Raw genomic sequence first — 16988 nt, forward strand, 5'->3', positions numbered from 1 at the left:
TCCTGTTCATCCCTCTCATGCCTAGCAGTTGTTGGGGGCCTTTTGAAGGAGGAAAGTAATGTACTTCTGTCCTTCTGTACAGTACCTAAACACCAGTGTCAGATTGCAAACGGAGGATGTAGCCATCTGTGTCTTCTTTCTCCCGGTGGGGAACACAAATGTGCCTGTCCAACTAATTTTTACTTGGCAGCTGACAATAAGACCTGCCTGTCCAACTGCACCTCCAGTCAGGTCAGTCCTACTCACTTCTATGTTTTTAGTTTGACCATGTTATGGTTTTTCTATCCTGATCAGTACTTTTCCCCTAAGGGCAAATTGCTCTACTCTCATATGCTTTCCTCTTCTGAAATGTACTGTAGGTCCTAAGAAATGGTTGTGTATTGATTTTGAGTTTGGCTTTGAAGAATGTTGAAGCTTAAACAGAGACTCAAATATTCATGTTGACTCCAACTCTTGTGTATGTGTTACTAATAGTTTCGCTGCGGGACAGATGAGTGTATCCCTTTCTGGTGGAAATGTGACACGGTGGATGACTGTGGGGATGGATCAGATGAACCTTCTGACTGCCGTGAGTACCATGTTATTCAAAGGTTGGCTTTAAAATCCTTCCACTATATACCAGAACAAGTCAACTCCTACTTTTTGTTTCTGTCTTTGCTGCTTCTTTACTTTCAATGTAATGTCTTTTTGTTGTCGTTGTTGTTTATGGCATTTTTTATGCTCTGGACCAATTTATATGTACGATTGAATTCCTATATTTCCTAAGATATAGCTGCGACTTCCTTTCCAACAGCGGAATTCAAATGTCAGCCTGGCCGTTTTCAGTGTGGGACTGGCCTTTGTGCTCTTCCTCCATTTATCTGTGATGGAGAAAACGACTGTGGTGACAACTCGGATGAAGCGAACTGTGGTAAGGATGAAAGAACTATTGTACTGTTACTACTATACTGTTTGAGTGGAAGATTCAAGAGGTTCTTTTGAACCTTTTTTCATTCATTTCTTCTTGCTGATTGCTGTCCTGTATCTGCATTTCACAGAAAGCTGTCTCATGTACAGAATCAATGAGTATCCAGTACTCTCATGTCTTTTTAGTTTCCTGTAGATGGTAGTATTTAGTGCTAAGACAATTAGTCAAATAATAATAAGTTGATCACCAGAAAATGAATCAAGACCTGTTTGAATATTTGATTAACTGTTTGAGTTATTCATCATACAAAATTATTTGAATTGAAAATCTTTCGGCTTTGGGTTGTTTGTCGGTAAAAATAACCAATTGTAAAATTTCATCTTGAGTTTTTATGACATTGTGGGCATCACATTTTCACTGTGTAACATGAAGTCGTAGTCTAGAATAATTGGGGAAATAGCCGATATAATAGATGATTCAATATAGAGTATAGTAAATAGCTGCAGCTCTAATATTGCATCATGTGTATCCACTTATATTTATTCAATACTAATTGCATATTCAAGTGTTTTTTTAGCAGACACCTTTCACAATAAATGTAAGGATTTCTATAAATTGGCTATATTGTAGATTGAATCACTACCATTCAGTCGTAATAGTTTAGATACTTAGCTTTGTCTGGACTCCCAACATTTCTTATTGATGCAACTTCCTGCTGCTGCTGCCCATTTTCTTTTTCAGAGACATACATCTGTCTGTCAGGCCAGTTCAAGTGCACCAGGAAACAGAAATGCATCCCTCTTAACCTGCGCTGCAACGGTCAGGACGACTGTGGAGATGGAGAGGACGAGACAGACTGCCGTAAGGCACTGCATTATTACTTTCAGACTCATTGTCTTCTAAGTGGGTTTAGGGCTGGGTATCTGTACTCAATACCTTTTAAGGTATCAACAAAAATAACCCAGTACCAAGTGGTATTCAAGCTTCTCCAGTCAAATGATACCCGCATCCAATCCTTTGTGGAGCCAGATGAAGAGAAAAACACACTTGAGCGGAGTGGTGGTGGCACGGAGCTGAATGTTTCCATTTACATGATGGGTCTCAAATGAGGAAGAGAAAAGGGTATCAATGAAGTCAGTATTTGTATCACTTTTAGGGTACTAGTATTGGTACTTGTATTGTAAGTTTTTTAAACATACCCAGCCATCCGTTTTACTGAGATTTTTCACCAGGTGGTTTATGAATATATCCAGTTCGATCAGTCTGCCCATACATTGCAGCAAAAACCTTGATAAAAGTTTTTTTATTTTATGGTTTTAAAGATATCATTTTGTGGATTAAGATAAATTGCCTTAATTGCCTTTTTCAATTTCTGTATGTGCTTGGGCAGACAATATGATGACATTAACATTAGGTATTCCAAAGGCAGCACATGTTATGGTCTGTTACTGTGAAAAGAGATTAGACATTGAATCACACAGAAACAGATTTTCTCTGCCATGATGTAACTGAGAATATCACACCCCATTCAAGCAGTTGGCCTTGCATGTGATTGCAAGAGGGGTCAGAGTGGGGGGAGAGAATGCAAGAAAGTAAGGAGGAGATAGAGAGACTTAAAAAAAGGCTTTAATTAAGGGGAAGCTAATTACTTCACCCCTTCTTAGACTTCCATGATGATTGGGTGTGGTTTTGAATGCGCTGTTGTAATGAGCACTGCACCACTGGAATTAAAATGCTATCTGATACAATGTAAGGTTTTATAACAAGTTTTTCTATAATAAAAAACAACCAAATAGGTATGAGAATGTTGTGGAGAAATGAATGTCCACCTCACTGGTTCTTATATCACTATACTTTTTATGAACCCTTAGATTGCTCAGGTTATTTCTTCTGCCCGTCTCTCTGCCTACAGCTGAAAGCACCTGCTCCCCAGACCAGTTCCAGTGCAAGGCCTCCATGCACTGCATCTCTAAACTCTGGGTTTGTGATGAGGACCCTGACTGTGCAGACGGGTCAGACGAGGCTAATTGCGGTGAGTTGTGAAAACCCACTTAACCATGAATCACACCACTTCACTTATTTTTCGGTTAAAGGGGGAAAGAATCTGATTTAATCTGAATTAATTTTACACTTGGCTTCACACTGGTCTGACTCGTGTTCTCACCACCTATCTGATGATGTGCTGAGGGAGAACACCACGAAGGACAGCTGTCTCTTTCTTCAATAGTAGCTCAGCATTATGAGTTCAATTTGCCATGTATTTTTAGCTGCTGTCAGTGTTTAAATGCTGACATCACAAACACAAAAGCCATTATAACTAGGGCAGGGCACCTTGGGAACCTTTTTTTCCCTCAACTTCAACTTCACTTTATTTAAAGAGCACATCATCCAGTGTCTGTACACTTTACAAGTCAGTAAAAAAACAACAGAAAACACATATTACATATACAAGTACACACATGCATTGAGATCATACAGTACAGCCGTAACAGGATAACTAGCCTAGTTGTTAAAAAGGAAAAACAGTTATTTGGGTTTACAGTCAGTGAAATTAAGAGCAATCATAGTTAACATAGTTAGATCTTGTGAAGACTTCTGGACCAATTGGAGATATTTTGTTGCTGTCTTAGGTAGGCTAGAGAAAACTACATTACACTTGTCTGTTTTAGATGTAATGAAGGGCATGTTTAAGGTCTTCAGTGTTGGATTTTGATTAAATAGGGTGTATTTCGGCTATTTTTCAAAGGTGGAAGAGGCAGTTTATGATATATACTTGATGTATGGCTCAAATGTAAGAGATTGATCGAATACTATTCCCGGATTCTTAACTGTTGGGTCAGAGAAATTGTGCAGCCATCAAGGTTCAAGGGATAGTTTGGCTATTTCAAAGCGGGGTTGTATGAGGTATCTGTAGTCAGTGTATTACCTACACTAGATGGTGGTCGGTTCTGTTTGGAGAAGCAGAAATCATATATAATGAAGTGGTAATGAAGTCAGTCATCATGTACAGTATCTGATTTTTTACATTAATTATTAATGTGAAGATAGTTGCACAATGGAACAAAACAGTGTGTGTGTGTGTGTGTGTGTGTGTGTGTGTGTGTGTGTGTGTGTGTGTGTGTGTGTGTGTGTGTGTGTGTGTGTGTGTGTGTGTGTGTGTGTGTGTGTGTGTGTGTCTCAACAGTGGCTTGCAGTTGTTGTAGGAAAAAATACAGTACCTGAAGTATGATGCCTTACACTTCCTCTTAATAGGTTACTTTATTAATTTTAACTTGGTTTATGTTGAGGATTTGCTGCAGTTTTGATGTCAATTAACTTAAGAAGACCGTGATTGGGTAAATGTTTATCCCACTTTGTGATGATTGACTTTAGCCCCTCAAACTCTATTATCTGCGGTATTTGTCAGTGTCATCTGATAACTCATCACCTGAAAACTGCTCACCACTTCAGAGCACTCAAAAGATATGATTGTGCTTTAAAGCTATTTTATTTTCACTTTGAACAACCTCAGACTGTTTAAAGAAGTTTTGCTTGTTAGCACCGTAATGAGCTCTGACTGAGGAGGGATATATTGCTTTTTTTCCCCCATGTCACATCTTTTATATGCTGTTAGTGACTGAGCTGCTTCCTAATAAATTGCTGCCTTGTGTCCTTGCTGCTACTCTCAGCTTTCCCTCCTGATTCCTCTCCTGCTGTCATGTTGGAAAGAGATCCAGGCGGTATCTGCCACCCTCCCCTTTTGACGCATCTCTTCCCTAACTGATAACAGCGTTACCTTGGCCATTATCCCTGATGATGTCTGCACTAAAATGACTTTTTGAAAGGAAGCTCTCGGTTTTACTTTGACTTCTGAGGAAGTATTGTTGGAGCAAATATCAAAGCATTTGTTCCTTTTGAAATGAATGCAGATATTCTGGATAGTTGTAACTCTGGCCATTAACACTTAATTACTGCCTCATTTAAAACGGAAACACTTCAGTTACTCCATATTTCTTTCCACAACAACTGCAAGCCACTGTTGACACACATAGACACACACACACACACACACACACACACACACACACACACACACACACACACACACACACACACACACACACACACACACACACACACACACACACACACACACACACACACACACACACACACACACACACACACACACACACACACACACACACACACACACACAAATTCCAGGCAGTCACCTCCAAGTAGTCTGACTCAGACTATGGGCATAAAGCCTGCCACTGGCTGCCTTTTCCAGCTGGAATTCTCCTTTTTTTCCCGTTATCTCTGCTATCTATTTTGCAAGGGCACTGTCACTGCATCCGGGGCTTAGCACCGCCAAAGACCGTTGTGATTGGTTTAAAGAACTTTAAACAAACCAGAACATTTTTTTTCCTATTCCAGAAAGTTAACTGATGCAGCCCAAGCATGGATCAAACCTCTGAATTGTTGCATCTTTTCTTGGATTGCTATTTTGAGTAAGAAACATTACCATAGTCTTAGCCCAAGTTTTCTTATATGTTAAAAGTATCCACTATTTTCCCACCTTGTGTTAAAGATGATTTGTGCTATTTTCTGAGCTGTTTCTTTATAAGGATAAATCTTTCACTGTTGACTGTAGAGTTCAGTGTACTGTGTTACTGCATATCGATTTTGGCTGTTTAAATTATTCTTAATATAATCAATTGAATAGCATTAAAGACAAAGAAGTGACAAGCTGATATTCAGACGAATAACTAAGCTGTTGTTACTGTATGAAAGATATCATAACTGACGGGACACTGAAACAGAAACACAGTTTTAGCATGTTATCTAGCAAAGCCAAAATCTAATGGTTCAGAATTTGTTATGTTTTGAAATTCTCTTGGATGTGTCGTGAAGAAAATTCCATTTTGCCAACTTTCTCAAATTCTATTGAAGATGATCGCTAGCACGGCCAGGTATTTCATATTACAGTGTGTTAGCCTCTGGAGTACATACTGTGTTTTGAACTCAGTGTCAGACTTGCTTAGGGAAACCCTAAGGAAATGATGATTACACATAGAAAATATGATAGCTAGCACACTATTAATATTCATGCTCTTTGAAGCCATTTTCATCTTCATGTTTGTTTGCTCCTGATGAAAAAGATGAAAAGACCTGCGGACCTCATGAATTCCGCTGCGAGAATAACAACTGCATCCCAGACCACTGGAGGTGTGACAGCCAGAACGACTGTGGAGACAACTCAGATGAGGAAAACTGCAGTGAGTACCTGACTCCTTCACTTTCTGGGAGCTCAGTTTGTTCATTTGTATACATTGTTGATGGTCTACGAGCATTAAAGCAGGGAAGAATTGGATTTCTCTGAAGATACCTGAATGTGTCTCCCACCAGCACGACCACCCTTCCACCTCTCTCTCAAACACACACCCTTGCATATGAACACCTTGGGTAATGTTTCTCACCATGGACTCAGCCAGGCTCAGTTCTCCCTTTAAAGCATAAGCTTATTGTCCTTGCTGTTTCTCTGAGAATAAAGTGAGGCTCAGACTCCTGAGCTCTTCATCATGTCCTCTCTGTAATTTACCAGGCTCATATTTCCTTTTTGTTTAGATATCCATCATCACTTTTAGAAGAAAACTTTTATTTACTCACGAATTGACATTGGTAACCCACCTCATTAAATTCCATATATTTTGTGCATTCAAGTCCTCGCTTTTGTGTGTGTGGAATTGTTTGCCTGTACATCACATGAGAAGGTGCATGCCTTCTGTCTGTTTTTTGCTGAGTATGCATCATTTAAGTGATTTATAAGATGCTTGTTCCCCATACCGATAATGTCACTTAAAATGCAAATAAAAGCCAGTCAAGTGTTGGATGGCAAAGAATTAAGCAGGTGGGCCAGCAGACAGTGGAAAAGCTGCAAATCAGATTTTGCTGCAATGCCTGCTGGGAGTCTCTGTTGCTGCACAACTCATAACACACCCTGCGTTAGCTAACAGTTCATGGTAACAAGGGGAGGGCCCAGACATTGGATCTAATGCAGCTGTTTAGCTGGACCCTAATATTGTCCTCAGGGACAGACTTGCATTAAATGGCAAACACAAGCTTTTTGGCTTCAGAAAGTCTGTTGCAAGCTCCATTGTGAGCAGTGATGAATGTATTTACATCTTGATCAGCTTTGCCAGTTTCCCCACTTCTAATACAAAATGACTCTTAATTAACTAAAACGATGGGTTTACCAGCACAAAGCATTTGGCCGATATCGGGGAAAGTATGTTTATTTGTTTTGTACAAAAAGAATGTGAAAATAATCAGTTTATCATTATTTTGTATCTCTTTTTCTCAAATTAGAGCCAGTTACCTGCAACCACAAGGACTTTGCCTGTGCTAACGGAGACTGCATCTCCTCCCGATTCCGCTGTGATGGAGACTATGACTGCCTGGATAATTCAGATGAGGCCAGTGTTTGAGATATGTGTACCACTTACTTATAAATCAAAGAGAAAGGTAAACCCACATGGGTACTGCTAATGAGGCACAGATATTAGCATGCCATTAAATTAAAAATGAAATGCTGCACACTTCAGAAGGAAAAAAACAACGATTTTACCATCAAACACCAACATTTGAGACATTATGTCTTTTCTGGGCATATGGCCTTTCATCCAAGTGAGTAGAAATTATTCCAAGCACAAATCTATTATATATCATAAGAGTTGCAATACAAAGATTACAGGTCAGATGACAATTTTTTTAAATTTAATTTATTAAATTAATAATAACTTGCAAATTACAGTGTACACAGAAATAATGACAGCATATACTTAAAAGTAATGTGACTTTAGCCCTCTGGCACAGGACTAGTATTACCAGGGGATCGTGTCTGTGTTCCGTGCTGCACATTTGCACAGGATGTGTGTTGCAAGTGAAGTCAGTATTTTAGTTGAATTTACTGACATACACTTAATATGATATAAAGTTTTTTTCAAAAACACTGTTGAAGCCCTATTATTCTCTTATTTTTCTTATTTATTTTCCTCTGCTAAAATTGTACATGCAGCAAAAACCGTACAACCAACAGTTTTCAACAACTAAAAACAACTATGTCAGAAATGGCTTGGCTTAGAGTCAAAATTCCTTCACCATTTTACTCTCTCAATGTGTATCTTTCATTTAATGTCTTCTGCTCTTAAAATGTAACTTTTTGTGGCTTTTTCTCAATTTTCTCAAATTCCTATTTTTGACATCTTGACAGAAACCGCTGGGCCAGTAATCCCAAAACAGTGTCCTGATCATTTAAGGACTTTGCTGATCTTAAGTAATTTAAAAACATTGATCAGTTTAGTTTTACAAGACATACATTTTTATCAAAATAGGTCATTTTAAAAAATTTGCTATGAACACCCTTGAGATATCAATCTGAAATTTGAAACACATGCTCAAAAGTGTTCACATTGAGCTTCACTTCTAGCGGGCGGCACAAATGTGAAGAGTTTATATCTTGTAATTGGCAGCATGGATTCGTAAAGAAATTGATTCACACGATCTAGGATCATGTCTTAGTCGATGCTGTTTGGTAATGATTGATTAAAGTGGGGGATGGCTTGTTAGACAAAATATAAATATGCTGGACATTTCACATCCCAGACTTTTAAAATCAAAATATATTACCCATGTGTCCTATAGAGCTGATTTCTTTTTTGTAAATCCACGAGTTGTGACATAAGTTTGACTTACTGTAAACTATGGTCAATTCAGAAATACATCACTCTCTATTTCTCAAAATATGCTAATACATTCATGTCTATGTCTATAAGTCTTCATTCAAATGATGTCAAAACTGACACAGACATTCTTTGTATATTAGCTATCACATGTTTCAAACTCAGATCTGTGATCTGTGATACTGTTGTGACATCCAGTGTCTTACTGTTATTAGGACTGTATGCACAACAGTGTCTATTTCCCCAGTAGTATTTGATACACATGAAACCAGCAGAATGATGTGTTGCACATGTGAGAAGGTGTTAGAAAAAAAAAAATGACACACTAGTGGTGCAATCACCATGAAGGTCCAGGGATTGAATCTTAATGTGGCCAAGTCCTTCTTGCCATCAATGTAACAATAAATACATGTGGTATGTTTTCATGTGCTTGTTAAGTTCAATCTACTTGGACCACGATTATTGCCGCTTGTGGCTACAGTATATTTAAAAATTGCCAGCGCAGCCAAACCCCCCCCAAATCACAGATATGCTGATTATAACATGACTTCTGTATTTGACAAAATATTGAGAATTTTTACTTGACAAAATACACGGCAGTATGGCACAGGATTACGACCACCAATGACTTCCACAATTATTAGAAATTACTAGAGGTCCCCTGGTAATAGCAGTCCCATGTGAATAGGACTACAGTCTGTAATTGATCTTTGCAGCACCAGCACAGGGTAAATATCCCAATTGGAAAGGGAAATCAAAGAGTATTGCCACTTGTTAAGAAAATAACCCCATTCTAGACATCATCCATTTTGTTGATCCAAATCTTCTTGCCATGGCTGCGACATTGCAACAATGCTGGACAGAAAATATTACTGTGCTGAGTTATAGTTCCTTTTAGTACATTTGTGCATGAAATACCTTTGCTTCTGAAAATCCTAATCCCCCATGCCTTTCAGCAAAACAAAGACTTGCTTTTTTTTGTTCATAAATATGCTTGAATATCTTAATCTGTGACGATTCAAATTGCCACTGTAATTTTACGCTCTTGTAATATGTGAAGAAATTAACTTAAATGTGCCTTAATCTAGCATTGCACGGGGTAAAGAGATTTCTGCAGGAACCATACAAAGAATGCTCCATCAGTGGTAATTATGCAGTGCAATGCATAATTCAAGGACAAAGACTTGTTATTACGATTCATTATTCTTGTTAATTTATTGCTCTGTTCAACATTTGCACAGTAATATTTTATATATAATCCCTCTCCATGCAAAGCAGTGCAACTCTAATTAACCCTTTATTATGTTTTTCCTCACTGCTGACTTTCTGAGTCAGTGCAGGCAAACTGCTTCAGGAAAGAAAGTAGCTTTTTAATCGGCATTATAAAACACAATGATTATTAAATAATATGTTTAAGTATGGGCGACTACTGGGATACCTAGATTTTGTGGTGTACCAAAAGAAGAATATTTTGATACCTTAAGTCCGCTACAGTAACCTTAATTCTACTATCATTAACAGATGCAAATAACATTCCTTCTGCCTAAAGTGTAATTCCGACACAAGATCTTCCCATGGTCTTTTTCGGCACTTGCATGCATCAAATAAGCCATCAAGACACTTTTAATAAACTCTGGGTTCGTTGGTGCTTCATTTTATGTGTAAGGTCTCTTATCATGCTACTGCAGAGGTTTGTTGTTATTTTGAGCAGTATTAGCGGTAAAAAATGTTGGTTTGATGCATACACCGTACTGCCCCGAGCTAGTCAGTGTTAGCCACATCCGGCTGTTAGCGACTGTCCCTGATTTCTCCGTTAATAGTTTATACACAAAAAATGTCTTGATGGCTTATTTGATGTGTGTAAGTGCCGATACTGCCAAGTTATATGTAATATAATGTATTTAGGCAGTAAAAGCAAACAATATAAAAAAAACATATTCTAAACATGTTTTGTTCTATCGTTTGTTTTTGCTGTATTTTTATAAATTTTTTGTTTTGTTCAAAGTCACCAAACATCAGCATTTTGAAGTGTAACCATTAGGATTATTACAACAATCTATATTGAAGTGTATGCATTTGCTTATTCACACGAAGTCCAACCTAAGTCTATCTTGAACTTTTTCGGGAGTCATTGGCAAACAAGCTAGTCGGTCATTTAAAATGTGTTGTAATATTTTTTACAACAGTGATTTCTCTTTCTCTTTATGTATTAACGTTATATTTTGACTGATTATTTACAGAAAGGATGTGAGGCACGCTGTGCAGATGACCAGTTTAGGTGTCACAACAACCTCTGCATCTCGCTGAAGTGGCTTTGTGATGGCCAAGAAGACTGCAAGATGGGGGAAGATGAGAAAAACTGCCAGGAAACAGGTGCAAAACAAACTAATACTTCTGAAACATTGCCTGTTTCTAAACCTTGGAATATATTTTTCTTTTCTGTAAGTGAGTGTTCACACAATTAGGTTGGTTTTATTATCGTGGTGAAAGAAAATGTTATCTTATCAATGTCAAAAGCTGGGTATAAGTCAAAACTCAGCAAAACTTATATATAGAACAACTTTATTGTGAGGCCAACGTGTTTCTTCTGGTGGTTCTGTTCAGGATCAGGAAATACTGCATATAATTCAGTGTTGCCATTAGGTCATTGCTATGCTAAATAGTTAACAATGGCGAAGCCATATTTGTGACAATTGTTCCTAATTAATGTTAGAATTAAAATTTTAAAGAAAGTAGCCCTTATTTAATAGGCAAAAATCCATAACGTTTTTGGACTTTGGACTTATTATTATACCACAAAGTAATTCAGAAATGCTTGGAAATTATCTTGAGATTCTGTGCATTGTATCTTAAAAAGTGACACTGACTTTTATGATGTTGTCCTGCAGGCCAAATTCTTTGACCTGCAGGACAACATCATACAGACAAGTTCCAATAACTCTTCTGGAAGAAACCATAGTTTTTGGAGTTTTCCACTGCCACTTTCCACATCAGAGAAGAATAAACTAAAAACCTAAGTGATATGTAGCTGAGAAAAGGCGCAATGTTGATCGATATACTTTGCCCTTCTCCAGTAGCCCCTTCATGTTCTGTGAATGAGTACGTATGTGCCAGCGGGGGGTGTGTGTCAGCCAGCTTGCGGTGTGATGGACATGACAACTGTCTGGATGGCTCAGATGAGGTCAGCACAGCTTCACATGATTTTAAAAAAGCAATCAAAACACCATTTGTCTTGATTTTGCTTTCCCTTGATTGCAGCTGCCAACATCCCCAGAATGGATCTTGTTGATGATGTTTCTTTGCTAACAGATTGGCTGTGTGAAGGAGTGCAGAGAAGATGAGTTTCTCTGTCTAAATCGTGCCCACTGCATCCCTCGGCGCTGGCGCTGCGATGACGTGTTGGACTGCATGGACCACAGTGATGAGGAAAACTGCAGCCAGGGTAGGTTTGACTGTGACCTCACATGAGTGTTAAAAGGGAACACTACCTAAATTAGGAACTCCAATCTGTTATTACCATGGCCTAGGCAAGTTCAATCAATGTTTATTAACATGGGCTACTCTCTCTCAAAGCCAGAAACCAGAGTTTGTGTCTCAAAGTTGTGATGACATCAAGTATAAAGTCTGGAGCTGCTCCATAGACAATATATGGAAGACTCAGTCATATCTTAAGTAGGGCTGAAATAACTACTCGAGTAACTTGTGTTATGATTTGTTTAATTCCTATCTTGCACATTATGTGGCCTGTTCAGCTTAGGGATCATTGTTCTCCACGGACCGTTTTTACGGATGCACACCACTACATCCGAATCAATGGAATAATCGGTAGAATACTCAATTACAAAAATATTCGATAGCTGCCGCCCTAATCTTTAATTCCAACCTTGAATGCACTTTTTTAAACCCAATCTAGAGACTTAAAAGTCTTTGGGACTTCTCTGTGTAATTGCAGGTGCTTTCTTCTGCCGTGCTGATGAGTTCATCTGCAACAATACCTTGTGCAAACTCCACACGTGGGTGTGCGATGGCAAAGACGATTGTGGAGATAACTCTGACGAAGACATAGACATGTGTGGTGGGTTGAAAGTGTCACTCACAAGACTTTCCTTTGAAGACAGTTGATGCATATTTTATAAACCACTACTTTTCTGTTTTCCAAGAGGGAATATTTCATTGTCTTTTCATACAAGATTGCAGGCAGTTGTTTTTTGAAGGACATATCTATTAACTTTTTTTGTCTTTTCATCTCCAGCAAAACTTCCCTGCCCTCCTACAAGGCCCTTCCGTTGCAGAAATGATCATGTGTGTCTGCGCACAGACCAAGTCTGCAACAAAATGGATAACTGTGGTGACAACTCCGATGAAGAAGAGTGTGGTGAGCACTAATACTGATCTAATATTAAAGCTGCAGTAAGATTTTTTTTAAGGTGAAAATACAATTAAAATTATGGTCAGATTATTAAAAACAGTGCAGAATTCCAATTCTATTATTTGATAACCATGATCCTTGATGCACTTGCAGATGCAGATAATGTTTTATTATGATAGAAAATCTTTAAACATTCATTGGGGCTCGGACAGAACTTGGCAAATCATGATCGCTGCTGGTTTTTGATGAATACAGTAAAATTACATAACAAAACTTGATAGTGATTAAAAATGATTTTTTTTAAAAAAAACAATCCTCTTTAACCTGCTCATCATCTTGTTACTGCTCAGTTTAATCTTATAACCCACGTATCTGGTCCTGACCCCTAGGTTAGGAGCCAATATCTGACACATTTGCAATTGAGTCCTGCATCCAACAAAAACTGGACAATTAAAGGGATAGTCCGAATGTTTTACTGTGGGGTTGTATAAGGTATTCATCCATAGTCAGTGTATCACCAGCAGTAGATGGGGTTCCATGGAAACAGGCAGGAGGACAGACACGAAAGCTAAACAATGTTCTGCTATGGACAGGGTAGCAGCTTAACGTATCCCTAAAATAAATAATAATAATTTAAGTGTATATTATTTATTGAATATTTTCAGAACACAGGAGTTTCTGATCTAGCCCTGCTTCAATCTGTTAGTTTGTTTGGTAATTTAGTTTGTTCCTAACCCTTTAAAATCGACAAAAACAGTAATTTCACCTCACACAGAAGTTCCTAGTGTACAACTGCCTCTATTGGTTCAGTTGACTTGTTATTGTGTGACCTTGGTGTTTTAAAGGGTTAGGAACTAACAAAACTAGCAAACAAAAAACATACATTTACACAGATATAGATTTATTTAGGCTGGTCTTTTTTAGATGGCTAAGATACATTTTGCTGCTGCTCCCATCCACAGCAGTACATTGCTTAGCTTCTGCGTCAGTGCTCCTTTTCCAAACTGGGGGTGTGCTGACCGCCATCTATTGTAGTTAACACACTGACTAAGGCTGAGTTTCATATACAACCCCAACTTAAATAATGAGAAGTTTTCCTCTAACATTACATTTTTAGCCTTTCAGGCCCATTTGGTATATTTTGGTAAATCTGATCAAACACTGATCAGGTTGATAAATGTTACTTAGCATGGGCAGAGGTTTTTTGATTGCCTGGTACTAATGTACTGTATCTACTGTATGTATGTCTTGCAATTATATAATTCTGCACAGTATAAGAATTATAAAAGCATACTTTACAAATACATTTGTGATTTAACTTGTTATACCAATAGCAAGCTGCATGTGCTGCAAATCCTCACCCTTGGGTTTGTTTACAAATGGAAGGCAGGGGGTGGAACTGCCACTGCGTGTAAATGGGACATTTACAGGCTGCATTGTAAAATATTTGGTGTGCTTAACATTGTTAAGTTTTGTGTTAAAATGGCTTTTGATTATATCTGAAAGCATAACGACTGCCAACCCTCTTTTCATGGCCTGATGTGTTACCACAACAGAAGCGCAGTGTGAATGATCGCACCAAGCAGACAGGAGAGGAAGGGACAAATGACTTTTCCCAGCCTTCACTCTTTCATTCCTTCCTTCCTCAATCCATCTTCCTTTCTGATCCCATTGATACATCCATCCATCTCTCACCTCAATCCATTACCTCTCACCATTTGAATGCTTCTTTCCTCCATCCACCCTTTCAATCTCACCTTTATCCCACTGTTCCCTCCATCCACCTCTCTATCAATTAATTTAGTTCCCTACCTTCTCTCTGTTGTGCTTGGGGCGGATGTCAAACTTATTCTTTTATCATATATTTTGCTAGGAAAGATTTGAACTGTACTGTTATTTCAAATAGATAGTTGACCAAAATTAACAAGTTACTAAATATGTTTTAAGGCTAAATAATTACTAAACAGCTGTCTCTGTGATAGTGTACGTTTATTTTGAAAATGGCTACAAATTGATTGTGTTGTTTAAAAAAAGATTTATTTTGCAGAAGGTAACCAAGGTAATGTGGGCGCTTAGAAGAGCGCATTTATTTTTGGAACGTAGTGAAGTAAAAGGGAAATGGTTCACATTTCAACATTTTCATATTCTCCTAAAATATCTTTTGAAACTGACAACAGAGAATTTGTCGTTTTTCAACTGACACTGTGTGTACTGAAGCAGAGGTGGTGGCCGGAAGACCTCGGCCTTGTGGGAAGACAGAGTTCACCTGCAGTAACCAACGCTGCATCCCAAACCAGCTGCAGTGTGACCTGTTCAGTGACTGTGGTGATGGCGGCTCGGACGAGCAAGACTGCAAGGCCTGTGAGTACAGCACCAGCTGACTTGAGCAAACAGATCAAAGAAGCGTTCAGAATAGAGGAAAAGTTCTAAATGTCACCATCATTTTATCAAGAAGCCTCAGCAATCTCCTCTTTTTAAATGTGATGTTTTCTTATTTATGGTAATATATGTATGCCTGTGTTTGACGTTTGCTGTGTACTATATGAAAGAAGATGATGCCCTCTCTGCTTTTGCACATCAAAAGAAAAACACAGCAGGTGTCTTAAGACGCAGAGTACTGATGTGTAATCAAAGTCCTGTATTTATTTGTAGTCTCCAGCGGAGATGTATGCGGAAAAAAAACAAATCCATGTGGAGAGGATGCGATATGCAACCAGACAAATGCTATTGCCATATGCCAGTGCAAAGCTGGCTTTAAGAGAAACCAACAGACAGGCCAATGTGAAGGTAATGTATGATTAGTGTTATTCATTTTTCCCTATTTTAACAGTTAATGGTACAGCTGTTGCTAGTTTAGTCACGTGTCACATGTCAAGAGGTATTCCTTGGGTTTCAATATAAGTAAAAACTCCTTAGAATTTCTATGACCAATATTGAGATGTAGAAATCTTCTGCCAAGTGTAGACAAGCCAGTTCTCAGCAATGAAAATGTTTTGAATAAACACAAATAATGTGGTTATGTCAGTTGTGTCAAGCCCTGGCACATATAAGTAAGGTATCTAGTTTCACAACAAAAACTGTCAGTCTTCCCCACTGACAGAAATATACAGACTCAGTCCTCATAGTATTAAACTGATATCAATGCTATAATAATTGGTAGCTACAACAGAATGGATGTTGCCACATGGTACAATAAACTGGTAATGAAGAAAGAACGGAAGTTAATTTCGGAATGCTGTAATACTGTAAAAAAACAAAACAAAAAAAAGCATGTATACAGCTAATTGCTTTCCATATGTTAAAAGTCTGCTGATCTCCTCTCCCTTGTCCTGTCTTCTTGCACTGAATTTATAAATTCCAGATGGAGAGTGTTGCATACAGTCCTTCTAGTCTTAAGACATAATAGCTGTGATTATTTTTGCAACCCTTTGGTTCCTGTTTCACAGTGTGATGACTTTGTGTCTGGTATTTATTAGCTTTATGCAAAGAGAACATTTTATTTACTGCATGCCTATAATTTCCTCTTTAGTAATGGGTAGAGGGCACCATTTATCATGGAGGAAAATTTAAATAAGGTTCAAACTATATTTCTTGTTACTTTTGGATGTATTTGTCATGTATTACCCATCATGTCTCAATGCATATAAAGTGTCTCATCAATGATGAAAAATATAGTGTTCAACATTTTCTAAATCAACTGTTCCTAATTGAATCCCCTGTCTTCCAGAGATAAATGAATGCCTACAGTTCGATACATGTCCTCATTACTGCACAAACACTAAAGGATCTTTTAAGTGCACATGTGACCGAAATTATAAGGAGATCAATGGCAATTGCATAGCAAAAGGTATGATCCTTAAGTTTAATATCAAACATCCTTTGGTGTACTTCATATACATGGATATTTGGTGACATGACTTGATTGTAAAATGAGTAAAATGTTAATCTGTATGTATTGTGATAAAAAAATTTAATTTTGCCAATGTTC

General features: G+C 38.0%; 1 protein-coding gene across 1 annotated transcript in view; it reads left to right on the plus strand.

Annotated features, from left to right (window-relative positions):
• Positions 1-16988, plus strand: part of lrp1bb (low density lipoprotein receptor-related protein 1Bb) — a 287271-nt gene that overhangs the window by 239535 nt on the left and 30748 nt on the right. The window contains exons 62-76 of the mRNA XM_083922252.1: positions 83-231; positions 475-568; positions 794-910; positions 1649-1768; positions 2820-2939; positions 6052-6168; positions 7259-7365; positions 10872-11004; positions 11706-11812; positions 11941-12073; positions 12584-12706; positions 12884-13006; positions 15221-15361; positions 15653-15787; positions 16728-16847. Of these exons, the coding sequence (XP_083778378.1) occupies positions 83-231; positions 475-568; positions 794-910; positions 1649-1768; positions 2820-2939; positions 6052-6168; positions 7259-7365; positions 10872-11004; positions 11706-11812; positions 11941-12073; positions 12584-12706; positions 12884-13006; positions 15221-15361; positions 15653-15787; positions 16728-16847 (1839 nt within the window). The remainder of the gene's footprint in view (positions 1-82; positions 232-474; positions 569-793; positions 911-1648; positions 1769-2819; positions 2940-6051; positions 6169-7258; positions 7366-10871; positions 11005-11705; positions 11813-11940; positions 12074-12583; positions 12707-12883; positions 13007-15220; positions 15362-15652; positions 15788-16727; positions 16848-16988) is intronic.

Source organism: Echiichthys vipera (genome assembly GCF_963691815.1).
Source record: "Echiichthys vipera genome assembly, chromosome: 10".
Taxonomy (NCBI): domain Eukaryota; kingdom Metazoa; phylum Chordata; class Actinopteri; order Perciformes; family Trachinidae; genus Echiichthys; species Echiichthys vipera.